The sequence below is a fragment of the Perca flavescens genome, chromosome 13 (assembly GCF_004354835.1).
Source record: "Perca flavescens isolate YP-PL-M2 chromosome 13, PFLA_1.0, whole genome shotgun sequence".
Classification (NCBI taxonomy): domain Eukaryota; kingdom Metazoa; phylum Chordata; class Actinopteri; order Perciformes; family Percidae; genus Perca; species Perca flavescens.
In genome coordinates this window covers 4,571,576-4,589,164 of record NC_041343.1, presented here as the reverse complement: position 1 = coordinate 4,589,164, position 17,589 = coordinate 4,571,576, and the positions used below count along the sequence as shown (strand labels likewise).

General features: G+C 40.3%; 1 protein-coding gene across 1 annotated transcript in view; it reads right to left on the bottom strand.

Moving 5' to 3' along the window:
- esama (endothelial cell adhesion molecule a) overlaps positions 1-6,840 on the bottom strand; it is a 71,201-nt gene extending 64,361 nt beyond the window's left edge. Inside the window, exon 1 of the mRNA XM_028596381.1 lies at positions 6,336-6,840. Coding sequence (XP_028452182.1) covers positions 6,336-6,402 — 67 coding nt within the window. The 5' untranslated portion in view covers positions 6,403-6,840. The remainder of the gene's footprint in view (positions 1-6,335) is intronic.
- Between the last annotated feature and the right edge of the window lie 10,749 nt (positions 6,841-17,589).

Genomic DNA, 17,589 nt, shown 5'->3' with positions numbered 1-17,589 from the left:
GGGTAACAATAGGGAGGGAAACAGGAAACAAACCAATGTTGTCACATTGTCATATATATACATAGTATGTCAGTATGCCAAGCTTTAAGGCATGTTATGTTATAATGGGGGAAGGATCAAGGCCCAAACTGGCCCCCGTGTTAAAATAATACATGAAGCTAAAAATAATGCTCGCAACCCTCTCATTCCCTTCTTTAAATCATGGAGAGTTGCCACAGAAAATCAGCAGTGGCAGCACAGCTTTCTTCTTCTCCCCCCATCCCAATGGAGCCTTTGAAGCCTGTACGGATTGACCTTGTTAAATAAGTAAAGTCCAATGTGGGACCCACCTGGAAAACAAATGAAGATGTTCTTTTGCCAGATGGTGTGTCCAGAATAGAAGAGTAATTGTACAACTGTTGGTCAAGAGATAAGGCATGGCTTACACGCCGTTGTTCATGGACAACTGGCCCAGCTTCAAGATCACACACACACACACACACACACACACACACACACACACACACACACACACACACACACACACACACACACACACACACTAACTAACTAAACACAGTGCTAATGCCAAGAATAAAAATAAAAATCTAGATGTTTCCACTGCCCACTGTCCATCCTATTGGAGCTGGGAACATCTAAAAATAGTACACATTTGGGTTGTCCAGATTTCCACTTGGGGGACCAAGTGTCGAGGCAATTGCTTAAACTATTCTACTATTGCCCTGGCAAACATACCAGCTTACTCACAATTTGGCTTGGCTCGGAGTTGTGACTGAATAGTTCTGTGTTCCTAATCAGGCGTTCCATATAACATGAATGAGTTTTCCTGACACTTCCACCAATAACCCTAACCCTCACTACTGTACAGATGACTTTATCACCTAATCTGTCATCTTAATGACACAATCACCACATCATCATAAGCATCCGGACTCTGAAGGTACACTGCCGTGAATAGGATTGAGCATCGAGAACCAATTTCTACTTGGAATTGTTTCAAAAATTACGATTCCAGTAGAATTGTTTCTTTATTTTTGGTTTCAAATCCGATCATCGCTTCCCAATATAATATGCGCAAGTTTTGGTTTCCGAAGCAGCCAGGCGTTTGTTGTGTTGCAGCCTTGGAGCACAGTAAGCGGGACTCTAGGGTGGCTTTATTTTACGTTGAAAAATAAAACTGCCGGTAAAACTGCAAAACACCATTGAATCAAAATAAAACTTTCCTCTTATTTGTGAAAATAGGCATGGGACACGCTTCAACTCCAGCCCTCAAAGAATCGGAATCGAGAATCGATAAGAACTGGAATCGAAAGGACGAATCGGAATTGGAATCAGAATTGATAAAATCCAAACGATGCCCAACCCTAGCCGTGAATGAGGCCTAGTCAGGAGAAAACAACATGGTTTGGATAAAGTGATAGCATTTGTGCATCAGGACTTCATCATCTCAGAGAATAACAATTATTTTTGTAAATTTAAGACTTTCATCTGGTATATTTCTGAGTTTTTTCTCAGTATATTACCCCCGCTCACCGACTCCTCCATTTGTTTTGTTACCTACAGTGGTCGCGATACGCCACGTCATACAAACCCCCAAAACATTCAATTTACCATAATGTAAGACAGGGGAATGCAACAGATTCTCACATTTGTAAACCTAATGATCAAATGTTTGGTAATTTTGCTTAAAAAATGACCAAAGCGGTACACACACAAACACACATATGGCCAAAACTCTTCTCAGAAACTGAGTATTCAGTCGAGTAGGGCTGAACCTTTTATTGTGATTACAGTTCGATTTGCAAGTTTAGCTAAAGTTCAATATTCACTGTGTAACATATCATGGAGCGTTATAACACGAGACACCATCTAAACTGCTCTATATTCTTATGCAGGGATGAGAACATAGATATGAATTGCCAGCAATGAGTCTTTTTCTTTTCTACATTTATCACAACGCTAAAGTTATAATAATAAAAAACAATATCAGTACTTTCCTGTGAACTGAGATGTCTGACAACAACAGCAGCATCTATATATTGCACCCTCTACCATCATGTTAAATAAAGTCATAAAAAGTAAATAAAAAAATCCACTGATATGTAACATTATTCCAGCATTTAAAAAAAACAGTTTTTTCTGTTTAAAAAAAAACAGTAAATAAAATAAAAATGTTAAGCCAAATGTTACACCAAACATTTAACTGAATATTGCACATTTGATTAATCGCTTGCCTTCACGCTTAGCTAATCGCAACCTTTCAAATCTCGATTTCGATTTGAAAGCGATTCATCGTTCAGCCCTGTGGTCGAGTGAATCAAACGGATCAAAATATGACTTTTGGTCTTGACGTGACCACAATCACTCATTGCTCTCTTCTGACGTGGGCTTGCGTTCTCCACTGCTGTGATTTTGGACTGAAACACCGACTGAGCTCTTATCTTTGTTGTTGGTTGGGAGGATGTTCGCCCACTTCCTGCTCCAATACACTCGCCTGCATCATGGACTCAGGGAGCGCTCGGCTTTCCTGTTGCCGCAGGCTGCTATTCATGACCACTTCCTGTCTTTATCTTAACTACTCCATGTTTTCAGGACACACCTGCAGGGCGATTGATGGTGAGTCCAATGTGGAGGGTGAGGTCAGCCGCTGTGGTTTGTATTGTTCCCATGTACTGTGACAATGAATCACAGCCTGCTGCTAGAACTCCACATCCCCTCACTAATCCCTGCTCGGAATGCCTTAAAGGTGTCTGAACCATTACGTATCATTACGTCCTCAAGTAATCCATTTGTTGTTCGGTCTATCGGTCAGAAAAGGGTGAAAAAAAATCCATCAGTGGTCTAGGGCTGTGCTATTAATCAAATTTGTAATCGTGATTACGATCTTGGCTCCTAGCGATCACAAGAACAGAGTAATAAAAAAAAACGGGATAAGTATAAAAGGGCAATTTTGCAGTTCAAGGTGTTTCCACTGTTGATTTGTTTCCAAAAGTTTCCAAAAGTTAATGAGTAATTGTGTTTAATAATCGTTTTATAATTTTTGCCCTACAGCGTTTCCCAAAGCCCAATTTGACGTCCTTAAATGTCTTAAAGATATTCAGTTTACTGTCACAGAGAAGTCAAGAAACTAGAAAATATTCACATTTAAAAAGGTACAGTAGGTAAGACTTAGGGCTGTGTATTTGCAAGAATCTGGCGATACGATACGTATCATGATACATGGGACACAATTCAATATATTGCAATATATTTCGATACTGTGCGTAAGGCGATATATTGGGATTTTTTTAAAGTATAATTTTAGAAAAACTAATACTTAAAAAAAAGACATGATGTACACAGAAAATCATACTGACAGTTTGGGATTGTGGTTCACAGGTTCTTAGTGAGCTAATGTTTATATGCTAAAGTAGGCCAAAGTTCAGCCATACAGTAGCTACGTTGTTAGCTTCTAGCAAAAAGTCAGGCACTGCTAGGCACTGTTAGGCACTGTTAGGCACTGTTAAGCAAGGACACTAGTGGTGTGTCTCAGCATAGCCATCTAGCGGTAGGGGGTTTAAACACAACATAAATGTGAACCACTGTCTTACATGGATATTTTTTAATGTTTAAAAAAATTCTTTTAAAATAAATCGATATTTCCTTTTTGAAAATCGATACAGTATTGCAAAATAAAATATCGCAATACTCAAGTGTATTGATTTTTTCTTAAACCTCTAGTAAGACTGATAAAACTAACTTTCTGTCATATTAGCTGAAACTGACCCTATGTTCCAGTAGAACTACATGAAGCAGGTCATTAAAAAAAAATATGGCTCCTCTGGCACCACCTACAGCCTGTAGTGGGATTTGCTAAAATCCACAGCTCCCTGTTCAGATGCACCAATCAGGGCCATGGGGGTGTCTAGCTGCGTGTCAATCACTGCTCATGCACACGCATTCATTCTCCCTTGTGGGGGGTGGGGCTTAGCAGACCATTTTGGGCTTTAGCAGAAAGGGGGGAGGGATTGAGAAGTTGTTGATGTTCACATTTCACATGGCTAAGTCCTGGATATTCCCAATCCTACCTACATCACCTTTAAAGGCCCTGAACAACCACACAGGTGTTTTGAGTTAACCTGGCTGATTAGACCTCTTCCCAGGACTGTGTGGGTGCGTATACACTGATTTACTGACATCTTCCTGAGTCACTTGTTAGCTTTGTTGCACCAGTTAGGGTGGGACAAATGGCAGCTTTACCATTCTTATTGGTAGAAAAGATTTGTGACTTAATAAGTTCCCATCTAAGCTCTGGCCCACTTCAACTTAAGCAGAGGTCTAGTCAGCCTGAAATCAGCTGTATGTGTGTGTGTGTGTGTGTGTGTGTGTGTGTGTGTGTGTGTTTTTCAGAGGCTTTAACAAGCTGGATCTTATCAAAACAGTTGGCAATTAATTTAATAGTTGACAACTAATCAATCCATCTTTGCAGCTCGAAATGTCATCACAGAGGTCTGTGTGGTAGAACGGTAGCATTTTTCAGGTAACACGGCTCCCTCTGGGTGTAACAAGTAAGCCTGGGATTGCCAGTGTCAGCGCACGGAATTGTTTTGGCAACAGCGCCGAAAAGCACACCCAGGCTTTGGGCAGCTGAGATCAAATTCAGGCAAAATGCGAAGCTCCTGCTCGCTTTCATGTCTCACAGGCCAAATGACTGTCACCACGGGCCTGTCTGTTGGAGTTAATAGGCACTCACCTGAAGCACAGACTTTCCCTATCTTAAATGGATATCTCCTGGTTTTCACATATGAGAGCAGGATGCTCAGTGGGAGAAGTCTGAGTTCAAACTGAGTGTTCGACGCATTCTCACGGTCTTTCCCACAGGTTGAGAATTGACTCGTGGTGGTGTGTGGCGCAGGATGTGACGGCATGGCGCGTGATGGCTGGGTTCAGCAATAAACCAGTCAAACCAAGGTTTATGAACTAGTTATTGAAAAAAAACACTACACAATATCAACAGATACTCTGAACTATTTAGAGTATCGAAACTGCCATTAAAACAGTAGTTTCTATTGATGCTCAAAGTTAAGACAAGAGGAATGATAAAATGAGGATATGAAAATGCATGACCAGTTAAGTAATGATTATTCTATTGTGTAGCCTGTTGTACTTGAGTAGATAGAGAACTTTCACTGACAATGTACTTGCACTGAAACTCTCTTACACTACGTTACCATTGCACCTTTCTGCATTTTTTTGCTACAATCTAATTTTACTGTAAGGGCACACTATTGATATCTTCCTTTGTATTTTTGTACTATGTATGTGTACGTGGATGTCATATGTGTGCCTATGTGTGTGTACTATTGGACACCTTAATTTCCTTTGGGATTAATAAAGTATCTCTATCTATCTATCTATCTATCTATCTATCTATCTACACAGCAATGTCTTGTTGCTATTTAAGGATGTTATTCTGTCAAATCAGAAGCATGGGCCTTTACTGAGCTTGGTTTCTGCCACACACTTCTCGCAAGAGAACAACTATCTCACTAACCTATATCTTTTGAAAAATCATGACAAACGGCAATAATGGTCTCCTGTAAAAGTGTCAAATTATGCTCCTCTCGCTGTTCATATTTTTACCTGATGAATCATTTAGAACTTCTCACTCCTTTAAAATATTTGCAAAATACCCGTTCGGCTGCACCATGTCCCAATTTGTAAATCCAAGAGGCGGCAGGGGGAAAGTAGGCTGCTTTGCACTGTACAGCTAGTGGAAGTAGGAGTTTAATACATTGCTAGAGAGAGTGACGTCTGAGCCAATGTAGCAGCAGCTATAAAGGGATTATTTTCCCCCTGGAAGACATAATCATGTGTAACACACTTGTTTCAAATCCTGTCAGAAACAAACAGGTGTTTTCGGCTTTTTAAACCCAGCCCGTCCATCCTCTGACACACATCCAGGAGAGAAGCCCCATGCAGGAACAGAGCATCTTCTGTTATGTCCTTATTAGTTGTTAGGCGAGGGTGAATCATGTTTCAATACCATTCATCTGAGAAATACACTTCACATATTTCAGAATGGAATGTGGAGATTATATATTTTTTTTTTTAGGTGTGCTGACACATGACTCAAGATATGCTTCTGCTTTGATTTGCTGGCACAGTGGATGAAAATGCCAAAATGTGTGTTGAATGGATGTCACCTTTGGAACCATCATTAGTCCAAGTGTATAGGTCCACTATTGGCATTATATCACAAATCTGATATATGTGGTAGTATGTGAAGTGTATGAAAAAAAGCAAAAACATAAATACACACTTAAATAAATTAGGAAAATAAGCTCTTTACTGACCTGAGAGCCCCCACAGAAAGGTGAATAAGAGCAAAGTAAGTTTCCTGGATGTAGTATGGAGCTCCATGGCTGCTGCGGCCACAGTTCCCGCTGGTCGGTGTGTTAATGTCCTTCACCCGGCTTTATATGGGAGCTGAGTCTCGCCTCAGGCGAAACTCTTCCAGCCTGTCAAGGGCTTTCCCTTCAGTCTCCCGGCGGCGCAGACGCAGCGAGCCGGGGAAGGTGAGGGACACTTCTTGGGGTGGGGGTGGGGGTGGGGGCGGGGAGAGGAAAGGTGGAAGCCGTCTTATCCCACAGACCCGCGGATCCTCTGCTCTGACTTCGCGGTGAGCTGGTAAGAAAGTGAAGCGTAAACTGGATCAGCGCCCCCGACACTGAAGCCCTTCGCGACTCTCTCTGACCTGCTGTTCCCTCCAACGAGGCGGCAGCGAGTGGCTACAACTCCGCAAGTTATCGTCCTCTATCACCCAGAGACAGGGGGGGGAGAGCCTACCACCTTGCTGGCATCAAGTTGTCCTGAGTAATAGTGACAAGTTCCGGCTTTGAGCTTCAAAATAAAACCTACTATTTACGTACACGGTTTTGGTGAATGCTTTGCGTGACAGTCCGCTCTTATTTTGAAAACAAAGTTAACTGACATCCGGTTATTTCGCGCCACTTTGACGCAGGTACACCTGTCCTCTTTCGCAGCGTTACTGTAAGCCTACAGTATGTGCAGGTGCAAAAGCTACTTTTCATGTTCAATTACAAGATGGTATAATGACCATTTTGTGATTATATATTTCTATGCACAATTTTATTATTACATTGTTTGGCATTCTGTGGACAGCCAAGGAAGAATTTCATTGTACAGGGAAACTGTACAATGTTTCCTTACTGTGCATATGACAATGAAAAAACTTTGAAACTTTGAATTTTCTGTAATATTTGAAATATGAATAAATATGTAGCCTAATTCTAAATAAATTTTTCAAAATGTCACGAGCACAAAACTGTAAAATAAGAAATATTATTACATGGTTGAAAAAAGATTCTGGTGTAGGCTATTATGCAATATTCCTCAAAAACATTAACATGAATGGAAAAACAATGTAAAACATAGTGGCAGCGGGAGTATTAAACCAATAATTACGTTTCTTTGTGAAAAGATGTGTGAGTAAAGTCATTGTGAAGGTCTCAGTCAAGCCCATTGTTTTCTCGAAAATACTTGTCATGAGATACAAAAAAGATAAATTGATTATGACATAATAACCTCAAGTTCTATAAAAAAAGTTAGTGAAAATGTCTCACCACTCAAATGTTATGAGCTGAATTTGTCTCTAAAAAAGATAAAGGGCAAACACGGCGTTTCAGTAATTCCAGGTAATGTGCCAATATCAAATAGGCCTACTCTGGTTCAAGCTTTTTCAGCAATAACCCTATTTCCCAATCCTCCCAAAGCTCCATCCTTCACCCCCCCCAGTCTCCCCGTGAAGATCCTCAACTCCTGTCCTATCATGTGTGAAGAGGTGTGGGTCTGAAAGCACAGAAACACACTGGACTCAGCTTGACGTGAATTCTCGAGGTGAGCTCAACCCCTGACGTAAAAAATATGGACTGACCTGTGCTTTCCGAGTTGGTCAGACCTCTTTATTACATTTTTCTAAGGTTGCCCACGTGCCTCAGCAACAAGGGGGATGCTAATGCAGGAGGACTGCTCAATTATGAGAGGTGACCAAGGGTTATGCATGTGATTAAATCCAAAGAAGCAGGGTCCAAGCCTCATGGGGATTAGATGTCGTTGTGTTGTTGTAAATTGCATCTTGGCCTCCGGCTGAAATCTACAACGGCATTCAGGTGGAAAGCTGTCAAAACAGACCGGTTTTTATTTTGCTGCAAAAAATCCTTTTAGTATAGGGCAGAGAGGCTAACACTGGGTCCTGGACTATAGACTGCTAATCCAAACAGACTAGTCCGGTCAAATGATGAGCAAACCTGACACCTGGAGGCCAAACATAGCGCTTGTCCCAATTAATCATCTACAGCAGGGATCTTCAACAGGGGGTCTGGGGCCCTAACCTGACTCCGCCAGATGGATCGCTTCGCATTTGCTCGGCATATCCATCTGGGAACTTTCCGTTGGAGAACTTTTGGGAAGGGGCGGAAATACTGGTTAGTTGATTAGATAAACCACCTATGTTGGTGATAGACGGATAAATTATTGTTAATTTCTGAAAGTTTTTTCAAAAATTAAAAAATCTTAACATGAATCCAACATATTATTAGAAAACATAAATCCCCACTGCCTACTGGCCTATAGGTAAGGTAGTCACTAAGGCCATCCACAGATACAGGTAATACTAAGGATTCACTGTGCTATATGTATGTTTAACATTAAAACATGATTTATAAAATCATGCCAACAATTATTGGGCTATTTGAATAGCTTTAATAACTTAGTATCATATGCCATAAGGTATAAAGGCTTTAGGCTGCCCTACACGTTATTGTAGGCCCAGTTTAATATTCCACTTAATTTTATACAATATATGTAGTAGGTGGTCCCTGATCCGTCTCTCTCTCAGTTAAGGGGTCCTTGGCTTAAAAAAGGTTGAAGACCCCTGCTCTACAGTATGTACAGGAACATCTTACAATGCTCTTTTGCACTATTCCATTTGCACAAACTGTATATAGACTCTGTACTACATTCAGTAGTTTTACTTGGACTATTGTATTAGTTTTGTGTTATTGCCATACCACTTAGACATTACCTTGCGCAAAAGAAAGTATATTGACTCTTGATTTGATCTGTGTTTTGTTAGATTCTTTACTGTATTTTGTGTGTTTATATTTTGCGTATATATTGTGTAACTCCATATTGTCTCACACGTGTTATGCTTTGTCTTGGCAAAATTCCCAACTATCAAATACATGCCCAACCCCCCAAAAATACACCAAATGAAATAATAATCATACATTATATAATGAAGAAACAAAATTCTACAAAAAGGGGTTATTACTGTTGCCATCACTGTCATCATCATAAAACATAGATTTGAAAATAAATCAAGCCAATGTCATATAATTATAATGTTAAAATAAGTTTATGGATTTACACTCACATACTGTAGTGCATTACATACACACACAGATATCTACACGCATACACACACAAACACATTGTGAGCATTAACATTCATTATACACCTTGGGAACAGTACCCTAATATTTAACATTAAACATTACAAATATTTTCTAAAAGTGTCTGCAGCGCACCATAGAATCATCTTTGGAGCTGGTTTATTACATCCATGCAGAGCCTGATTAAATGGAAAGGTAACACGAGGCATACTGCGTTTTTCGGGACCCCTCCAAATGGATACTTTGTTATTTGGTGAATAAAAAAGATTACTTTTAACTGCCACATGATTATTATGCTAATTTATTTATTTAGGTATTTTAATGCATCTGATTGAGGCTTATTTGAAGGGCCTAAGAGAAACTTGTGTAAAGCCCCTCTTTGTCGTTTTCTCTTCTTTTCTTTTCGTTTTTTAATAATAATTTATACTTTATTGATCCCCCAGGGGGGAAATTACAATTTATTTTCACTCTGTTGTTAGAACACACTATACACAGGCCTGAAAATACACACACACACACACACACTAATGGAGAGATGTCAGAGTGAGGGGGCTGTGACTGCTGGACACCTGAGCAGTTGGCGGAGGTTTGAAATATAAGAATAAAGCAGATGATAAAAAAACCTACAATGTATGAATCTAATCTAATCTTGTTTTTTTATGATCAGATTATCTCAGATTACTCAATAATGTCAGTGTTAAATCTACACATCACTGGCTTATACGGAAGTTATCATCACTGGCCTAGATACTGGTTTAAAGAGCAGAGACGGGCTTACTGATCAAAGGCCTGTCCTCCGTCTGGACAAACTGTATAGATACAGAGGACACTTTGATCAGGTCAGGCATTATTCGTCCATATCCACCACGTTTCATTTCCCGGTTTGTTCCGACACTGGATGTCCGTCCCCTTCCTCTTCCTTTGTGTTGGGAGTTCTAACCTCCGGTGGATTTGTGAGGACTATGGTTAACTGCTCCTCAGATCTCTGCAGGGTAAATCCAGACAGCTAGCTAGACTATCTGTCCAATCTGAGGTTTCTCTCGCACGACTAAAACTACTTTTGAACGTACACATGTTCCACCAAAACAAGTTTCTTCCTGAGGCTATTTTGCAGAGGCACCGTTGCTCTGTCAGCCCAACCCAATTGTGATTGGTTTAAAGAAATGCCAGACTCGCCAGACCTTCCTCCGCAGCGCTGTGGAGGAATGTCCGGTAATGCGAGACTAGTCTTTCTTTGATTTGGCTTCATGTTTTCATATTTCAGGGGGTTCACCTCTACAGTCTGCACTAGAAAACCAGTCATTCATATAACTCTCATATAGCAGCACAGCATAAGTTTGATGATGACACACTAATGATGTTAAAATGTGCATTTGGCGAAGACTCCTGTATAGTATTCTGCATGAATGGAACACATTCATTGTGACCAAGAACAAACAGGCCTATCAAATATACAACAGCAAGGTGTAATGTAATATTTATTTACATTATGTTGTGTAATTTCTGTCACTGAGTCAGAAATTTTCAGCACCTAAAATCTAATTAAAACAGGGAATGGCACAATGCAACATTAATTATTAACTAACTGACCGAGCCAGACATTTGATTCATAACAAAAGGGCAGTGTAACAAACACCTTTCTCTTAGTTTAGGTGTCTGAGTAAATGAACTGTGTAACATCTAGAAATAGTTTCGTTCATTGGGTTCTCTCGTTAAAATGCCACATATTCGTTAAAATACGTGGCAAGTTAGTTTTTGGATGTCTAAAAGATATGTGTTCCAGTTCCAAAGGCTAGTTCCTAAAAGCTCAGTGGCAGCCACACATTGTCTCACCTTTGCATTATGAGTCAGCCCTCCACATCTGTCACCCTGTCTCCTTTTCTTTTTAAATGAGGTATCAATGCCTTTCAAAGCCAAAGATTGGATTTCACAGTGACAAGGAATTCAAGTCATTTCCACTCGACCATGTGGGGAGTTTTAGCAATAGCTATCTATGGCCATCTCCTGGCCACATGGCTGAATTACATCTTCCAGGTCTCCACACATTCATTCAGCTAATGCAACTACAGCCACTCAAAATCACACAATCACACAATGATTAATGGTCCACCCGGTCAAAATAAGTTATTATTTCTACAAAGAGCTCATCCTGTTGAGGGGGTAGGTTGTTTTTTTTCTTCAATATTGTTTTCCAAACAGTAGTGGCTACTGCAAAATCAAACCTGTTGTGATTAGCTGGGATAATCTGTAATTTGTCCTCTGTTGTTGATCTGTAATTTATATAATTTTTTTATTGTGATATTTTACTATTTACAATTTGTTTTATTTATTTAACCATCAACCTGTCAGGGACTAAGGATGGAAATTAGTCTTTGGCTATAATCCTGTATATTTACATCCTACGAAATGTTCACTAATATACACGGTCCCTTTTTGAAATAAATAAACTTAACTTAAACACATCATAACTGGGGGGGTCTGGGGGTCGTCCTGCATAACATTTTGAGCGTCAAAACACTTGTATTTCCTGCATTCTGGTGAATTGTCATGCAACAATTTGTGCCTTTTCTGAATCCATATATGGTGCAAATGTCTTCATCTACATTAAGGAAATTATTATTATTTTTATTATTATTAATTAGGGGTCCAAGCCTGAGGGTGCTGGGATCCCACATAGGCAAGGCAAGGCAACGTGGATCCCAGTACCAGCTAAATCTCTTTATTTTTCACTTCCTGTTGTGTTCTTTAACCCTTTTTTTTACCTCTTTTGTGGAGTGGGTTGTTTTTCATATTATTTTAAAGGGGACAAATCTACCTCTTTCAAATATTGTGGGACACACACATGCACACGCACACGCACAAGTTTGTGGCACTATCTTTGTGGGGACCAGTCATTGACATAATGCATTCCCTAGCCCCTTATCCTATCCTTAACCATCACAACTAAATGCCTAACCTTAACCCTTACCCTCACCCTAACCATAACCTAATTCTAACTCTAATCCTAAAACCAAGTCTTAACCCTCAAACAGCCCTTTAAACTTGTGGGATCCAGCATTTTGGCCCCACAAAGCTGTCGGGACCCCAGAAGTATACTAGACTCCTGGCTTTTGGACCCCACGAATACAGTTAAACACACACACACACACACACACACACACACACACACACACACACACACACACACACACACACACACACACACACACACACACACACACACACACACACACACACACACACACACACACACACACACACACACACACACACACACACACACACACACACACACACACACACACACACACACACACACACACACCCTGAAATCTAGCCTGTGCACCCTGTGTTCCTGCAGTTAGGCATCACTCTGCCTCAAAGCAAACAAAAAATAATAAATAAAACAAATAAAAATAACATAATATAACATAATAAAATAACCTCCACCCCCCCCCCCAAAAAAAAGTCTCTCTAAGGCTCTCTATAGCTCTAAGGCTTTTTTTTTTTTTTTTATTTGATTTATTAGACAGTAACAGAAATAAATGCATAACAAGATGCCATAACAGTGACATTCACATTTAACAGAACTGTCGAGGATAACACAAGAAATTTACAACTTATTTCCATTATTTCCTCGTTGTAGTCTGATAAAGATGTCCAGGCAAGCTACAGCTGACTAAAAGGTACCTTGTGTACACTCAACCATACAAATAAATACAAATCTATACATCGGAATAATAAATAGTCATTTAAGACTACATAAAAATCAAATCTAATTAGCATTTAACAACCATTCACCACATGCTCGATTAAAACAACGATGAGAGTTTCTAATAAACTTAAAATAATCTTTAAAATACCTTGGCTCATTCTTATACAAAATCTTTCTTGTTAATCTTAGTTTCAACTGTCTCACCCTGTTTTCAACTGTCAGCCATTTAAATTTCTTAAATTCAGAAGAGCCAACCTGATCTCTATATATAGACTAATTTATTCTGTGCCAAGGCTATATAGGCACAGTCCTGATGATTGACCATGTTTAGTTTTTACCATCTTTGGTTTAGCGTGTCAGCATGCTAACATTTGAGAATTAGCACTAAACACAGAGTCCAGCTGAGGCTGATGGGACATAAGTTTTGCAGGTATTCGCCCATAAACCACTGACAAGCTGACCTGATGAAGGCGCTAGATGAAATATCAGAGGATCACCAAAGTCATTACAGTTCATCCTGAACATCTGCACCCAATTTCATGGCCAATCCGTCCATTTGACTGAAAGCCACACATTTCACCGTGCAGCTGGCGCTAGAGAAGGGTCAGGGGACCGACACGGCCATCCCAAAGGCCAAGCTTGAAAGAAAAAAAAACTATCACCTCAAGCGTTGATCACAGGGGAGTCGACACATCAGCAGGTTTGTCAGCCTACAGTATATATTGTAGATAAAATGAACCCAAAAGAGGGGATTATTTGGCTGTTCTTCTTCCGACAGACATTATCTCTACACAGTCTGTCAACTCGGTTAACTGGACGTTGGTTTTGTGCCACTACAGTTTTTTAGTTGAATGTATACATTTTATTTGTATTAGATTATTGAGGACGGCATGATTCATGTGTAAATAAAATAAAATAAATTTTTTAAAGGCAAAGCCGACGGGAATTGGAAATTAGCAATAGCTATAAATGCTGTACATTGGAGATTTGTTGCACAAATATCTATGCCTTGGCATCTGTCCATTTTAAAATAAACATGAAATAAAAATAAAAAATAGAGGATTGAGGACGACATGATTGATCTGTAAATAAAGCCGATTCTAAAGCGCACATGTGAGCTCCAACAGACACGCACAAGCCCGCTTTCACTGTGTGGCAAATGACAGTGAGTGCCCCATTTATTGGTTTTTCAAACATGTAAACATACAAGACGGTGACTCGAAAACAATCACATACAAGACATGGTGTCAACCAATAAAATAGAAAATATCATATTCATCTTTATATACTGTATACCCCAAACAAATGAACATTGCAAGATTGCAAAAGCTGGAATGCTCAAAAACATCAATTCTTTTTTTTTAAATATATATTATAGATATATATAAGGTAGATTTCATATACATAGATTCAATATGGACTTCTCCGCCATTTGACCCGTCTACAGTTCTTTCCTGGCACATTGCACATAACCTCAGGAATCATGTTCATAAAGAACTGAATTCTTGGTCGAGGATGAGTTAACCCCTGCAGCTTATAGTCCAAACCTGACTAGAAGTCGTAGGTCAGCGCTCGGCACTCAGGAGTACGATTGGGCATCGAGAACCGCTTCCAACTTGGAATGGTTTCAAAAATTACCATTCCAATGGAAATCTTTTTTTATTAGAATCGTTTGGAAGAATTTGGGTTTTGAATCTGATCATCGGTTCCAAATTTAACATGCGCAAGTTTTGGTTTCAGTGGCGACCACCACCGTACTTCCAGTATGGCCTTGTTGTGTTGCAGCCATGGAGCACGGTAAGCTCTGACACACCAAAAAGACGGCCGGCCGTCGGCAGGAAAGCCAGTCGGACTGACTGCCTCCCCGTCGGTCCAAAAAGTTCCTCTGAAGACGCCGAAGAGACGCCGACTTGAGCGTACGTTCTGCGCGTGCACAAGATGTAATACGTCTCCATAACAGCAGGCGGCGCTAATCTGTATTGTCGCCCAAAAAATGAAAACCGGCAGCTGATTGGACAAATGCGTCATGTGGTTCTGGCTTCTCCCCGACCATAATGGCGGCTAGTTTGGAATACGATCTTGTATTATTCCAAAAATAGTTCACCGAAACGCGTTTCTGAAAACATTTTAAGAGCAAAATAGGCCGTGCAGTTGCTGAATCGGTCTTCATTTCAGATCAACAAAGGTCACTTTGAAAGATTTTCGTCAGATTTTGAGGAGGCGTTTGTCACACTCATCCCGCTCGTCATTTCCGGGTTAGCGCTCCACCAATCAGATGGGTCATTGAGTCAGACTGCCCGCCTTCTGATTCAACAAGTCAAATCGGCCCAAATGAAGGCCGACGGTTCTTCAGACTGACGACAGCACGGAACACACCGAACAGACTCCAGTCACCGACCTCGCCAGACTGTCCAATAATCGGGTTGGTGTGTCAGGCCCTTAAAGTGTGGCTTTATTTGATGTTGAAAAAAAGCCTGGTAAAATTGTAAACCACCATAGAATCAAAATAAAATGTTATTTTTCTTATTTGTGATATAAGCATGTGAGCCCCTTCAGCTCCACCCCTCAAAGAATCGGAATTGAGAATCAGTAAGAACCGGAATCGAAAGGAAGAATCGGGATTGGAATCAAAAGTGTTCAAATCAAAGCGATGCCCAACCCTAGCCATAAGCACGATTGTGTGTTATCTGAAAGACTGGTGGATTTCAAATACCAGTATGTGGGAGGTGCTAGTAACTCATCGACACAGCTTCTGTCAAGTTGCTCTACTGATTCCCATTACCCCCACAGCTGCAGCTAGAGATGCTCCAAAGTACCAGCCTACCAATACAGACTTACAGGCTTACTGTATACTTCTACACACTCCTGTGTGATATCAGGGATTTGTCATTTCAGCTCATACCATGGCACAACACACACACACACAAGGAGTAAATGGACAATGCCTGTACTGATCTGGCAGTGTTTCTGAATATCTATAGCAAAGACAACATTTAATGTTGTGTAACAGATGTTGCTTCACCGACCAGGTCAAGCATTTGAATAGGGTGGGGTTAAAATAGTCCATTCTCCAATCAATTTTGATAATTTCTTTTGAGTGATCCAATATCGCTAAACAAAATCCCCAAATCCATCCTTTAATGTATGCCTTTTCACCATGCATGTGCTGAATTAACCCCCTTTTTGGGGTCAATTTACCTGGTGCATTATAAATAATATTTGAGGGTTACTTTATGCTCTTCCAATTTACAGCAGAAGTTCTCTGTGAATCTCTTTTATATCCAAGCAAAACTGGTACTGTAACTGTAACGTCCCTGACCTAACTGATATCGAATCCAATCTGAAATATAATGACAGCGGGACCTTGTGAATCGGAATCGAATCGATTGGGAAAATCATGGGCGATACCCAGCCCTACATCTGAATGTGCATTAGAGCTATAAGACACCATCCAACAAAGTCAGCAAGAAGACTGAACAGATAATAAGACTTAAAATATGTGCTCCATTTGGTCGCTAACGGCAATGGCCATGACCTGCAGGCAGCAGGTATGACACTGAATCTCTCTCCGCTGACAGCAAGACAGCGGCCGGTGGCAGAGGTGCTGTGATATGCAATGATTTTTACAGCTTCTAAGTGTTGCAGACACGGTACACAACCTATCCCATTTGGATTCAGCCATGGTAAGCGGTGTCTGTATTATTTACATCAATGTAAATACATGTTGTATTAGGTTTACCTGCGTTACAGGTTGACATAATGGGGAATGTTGTCGTTCATTGGTCTGAATTGAAATGGGAGTGGAAGCCACGCCCCAACCGGCCGGCTGAGTGTTTACACTGCTGGATAAACTTGGTCAATACCAATCCCTTGCTTTTTTTCTCCCTAATTTGCATGGAAGCATCCCTAGCTGCAGCAGAGTTACACTTTCAAAACATAAGGCATGAATCAGCCGTTACTCTTTAATGCTTTCTGAATTCAGGTCCAGGCCGCAACAGTCAAACACTGTTTGACAGGCAGTTTTAAAATAAATACACGCCATGGTCCCGTCGCTGCCTTGTTCGCTACATCCTACTGAGGTAGACAGATGCATACTGCAGTAGTCACCTTGCCAACCCACGTTCCCTGATGAGGCAATATTTATCTACACTAAACAAGCAGCAGAAACCTTTGTAGTGCACATTAGCCTAAAATAATAAATAAGTTTACTTCTTGTATGTTGCAGCTTTGTAATACTTAAGCTATGCTCCCATATTTTTACACAATTTACCATATTGTGCACCGTCAATCTTTTAAGACTTAACAGTCAAATGAAAAGTCAGTTCAATAGAGCTGAAAAGGCTGCACAAATATGCCAGACTCTTGCACACATCCATGCTTTATAACAGACAGAATTGGTCACCTTTCATGTTGCCTTGC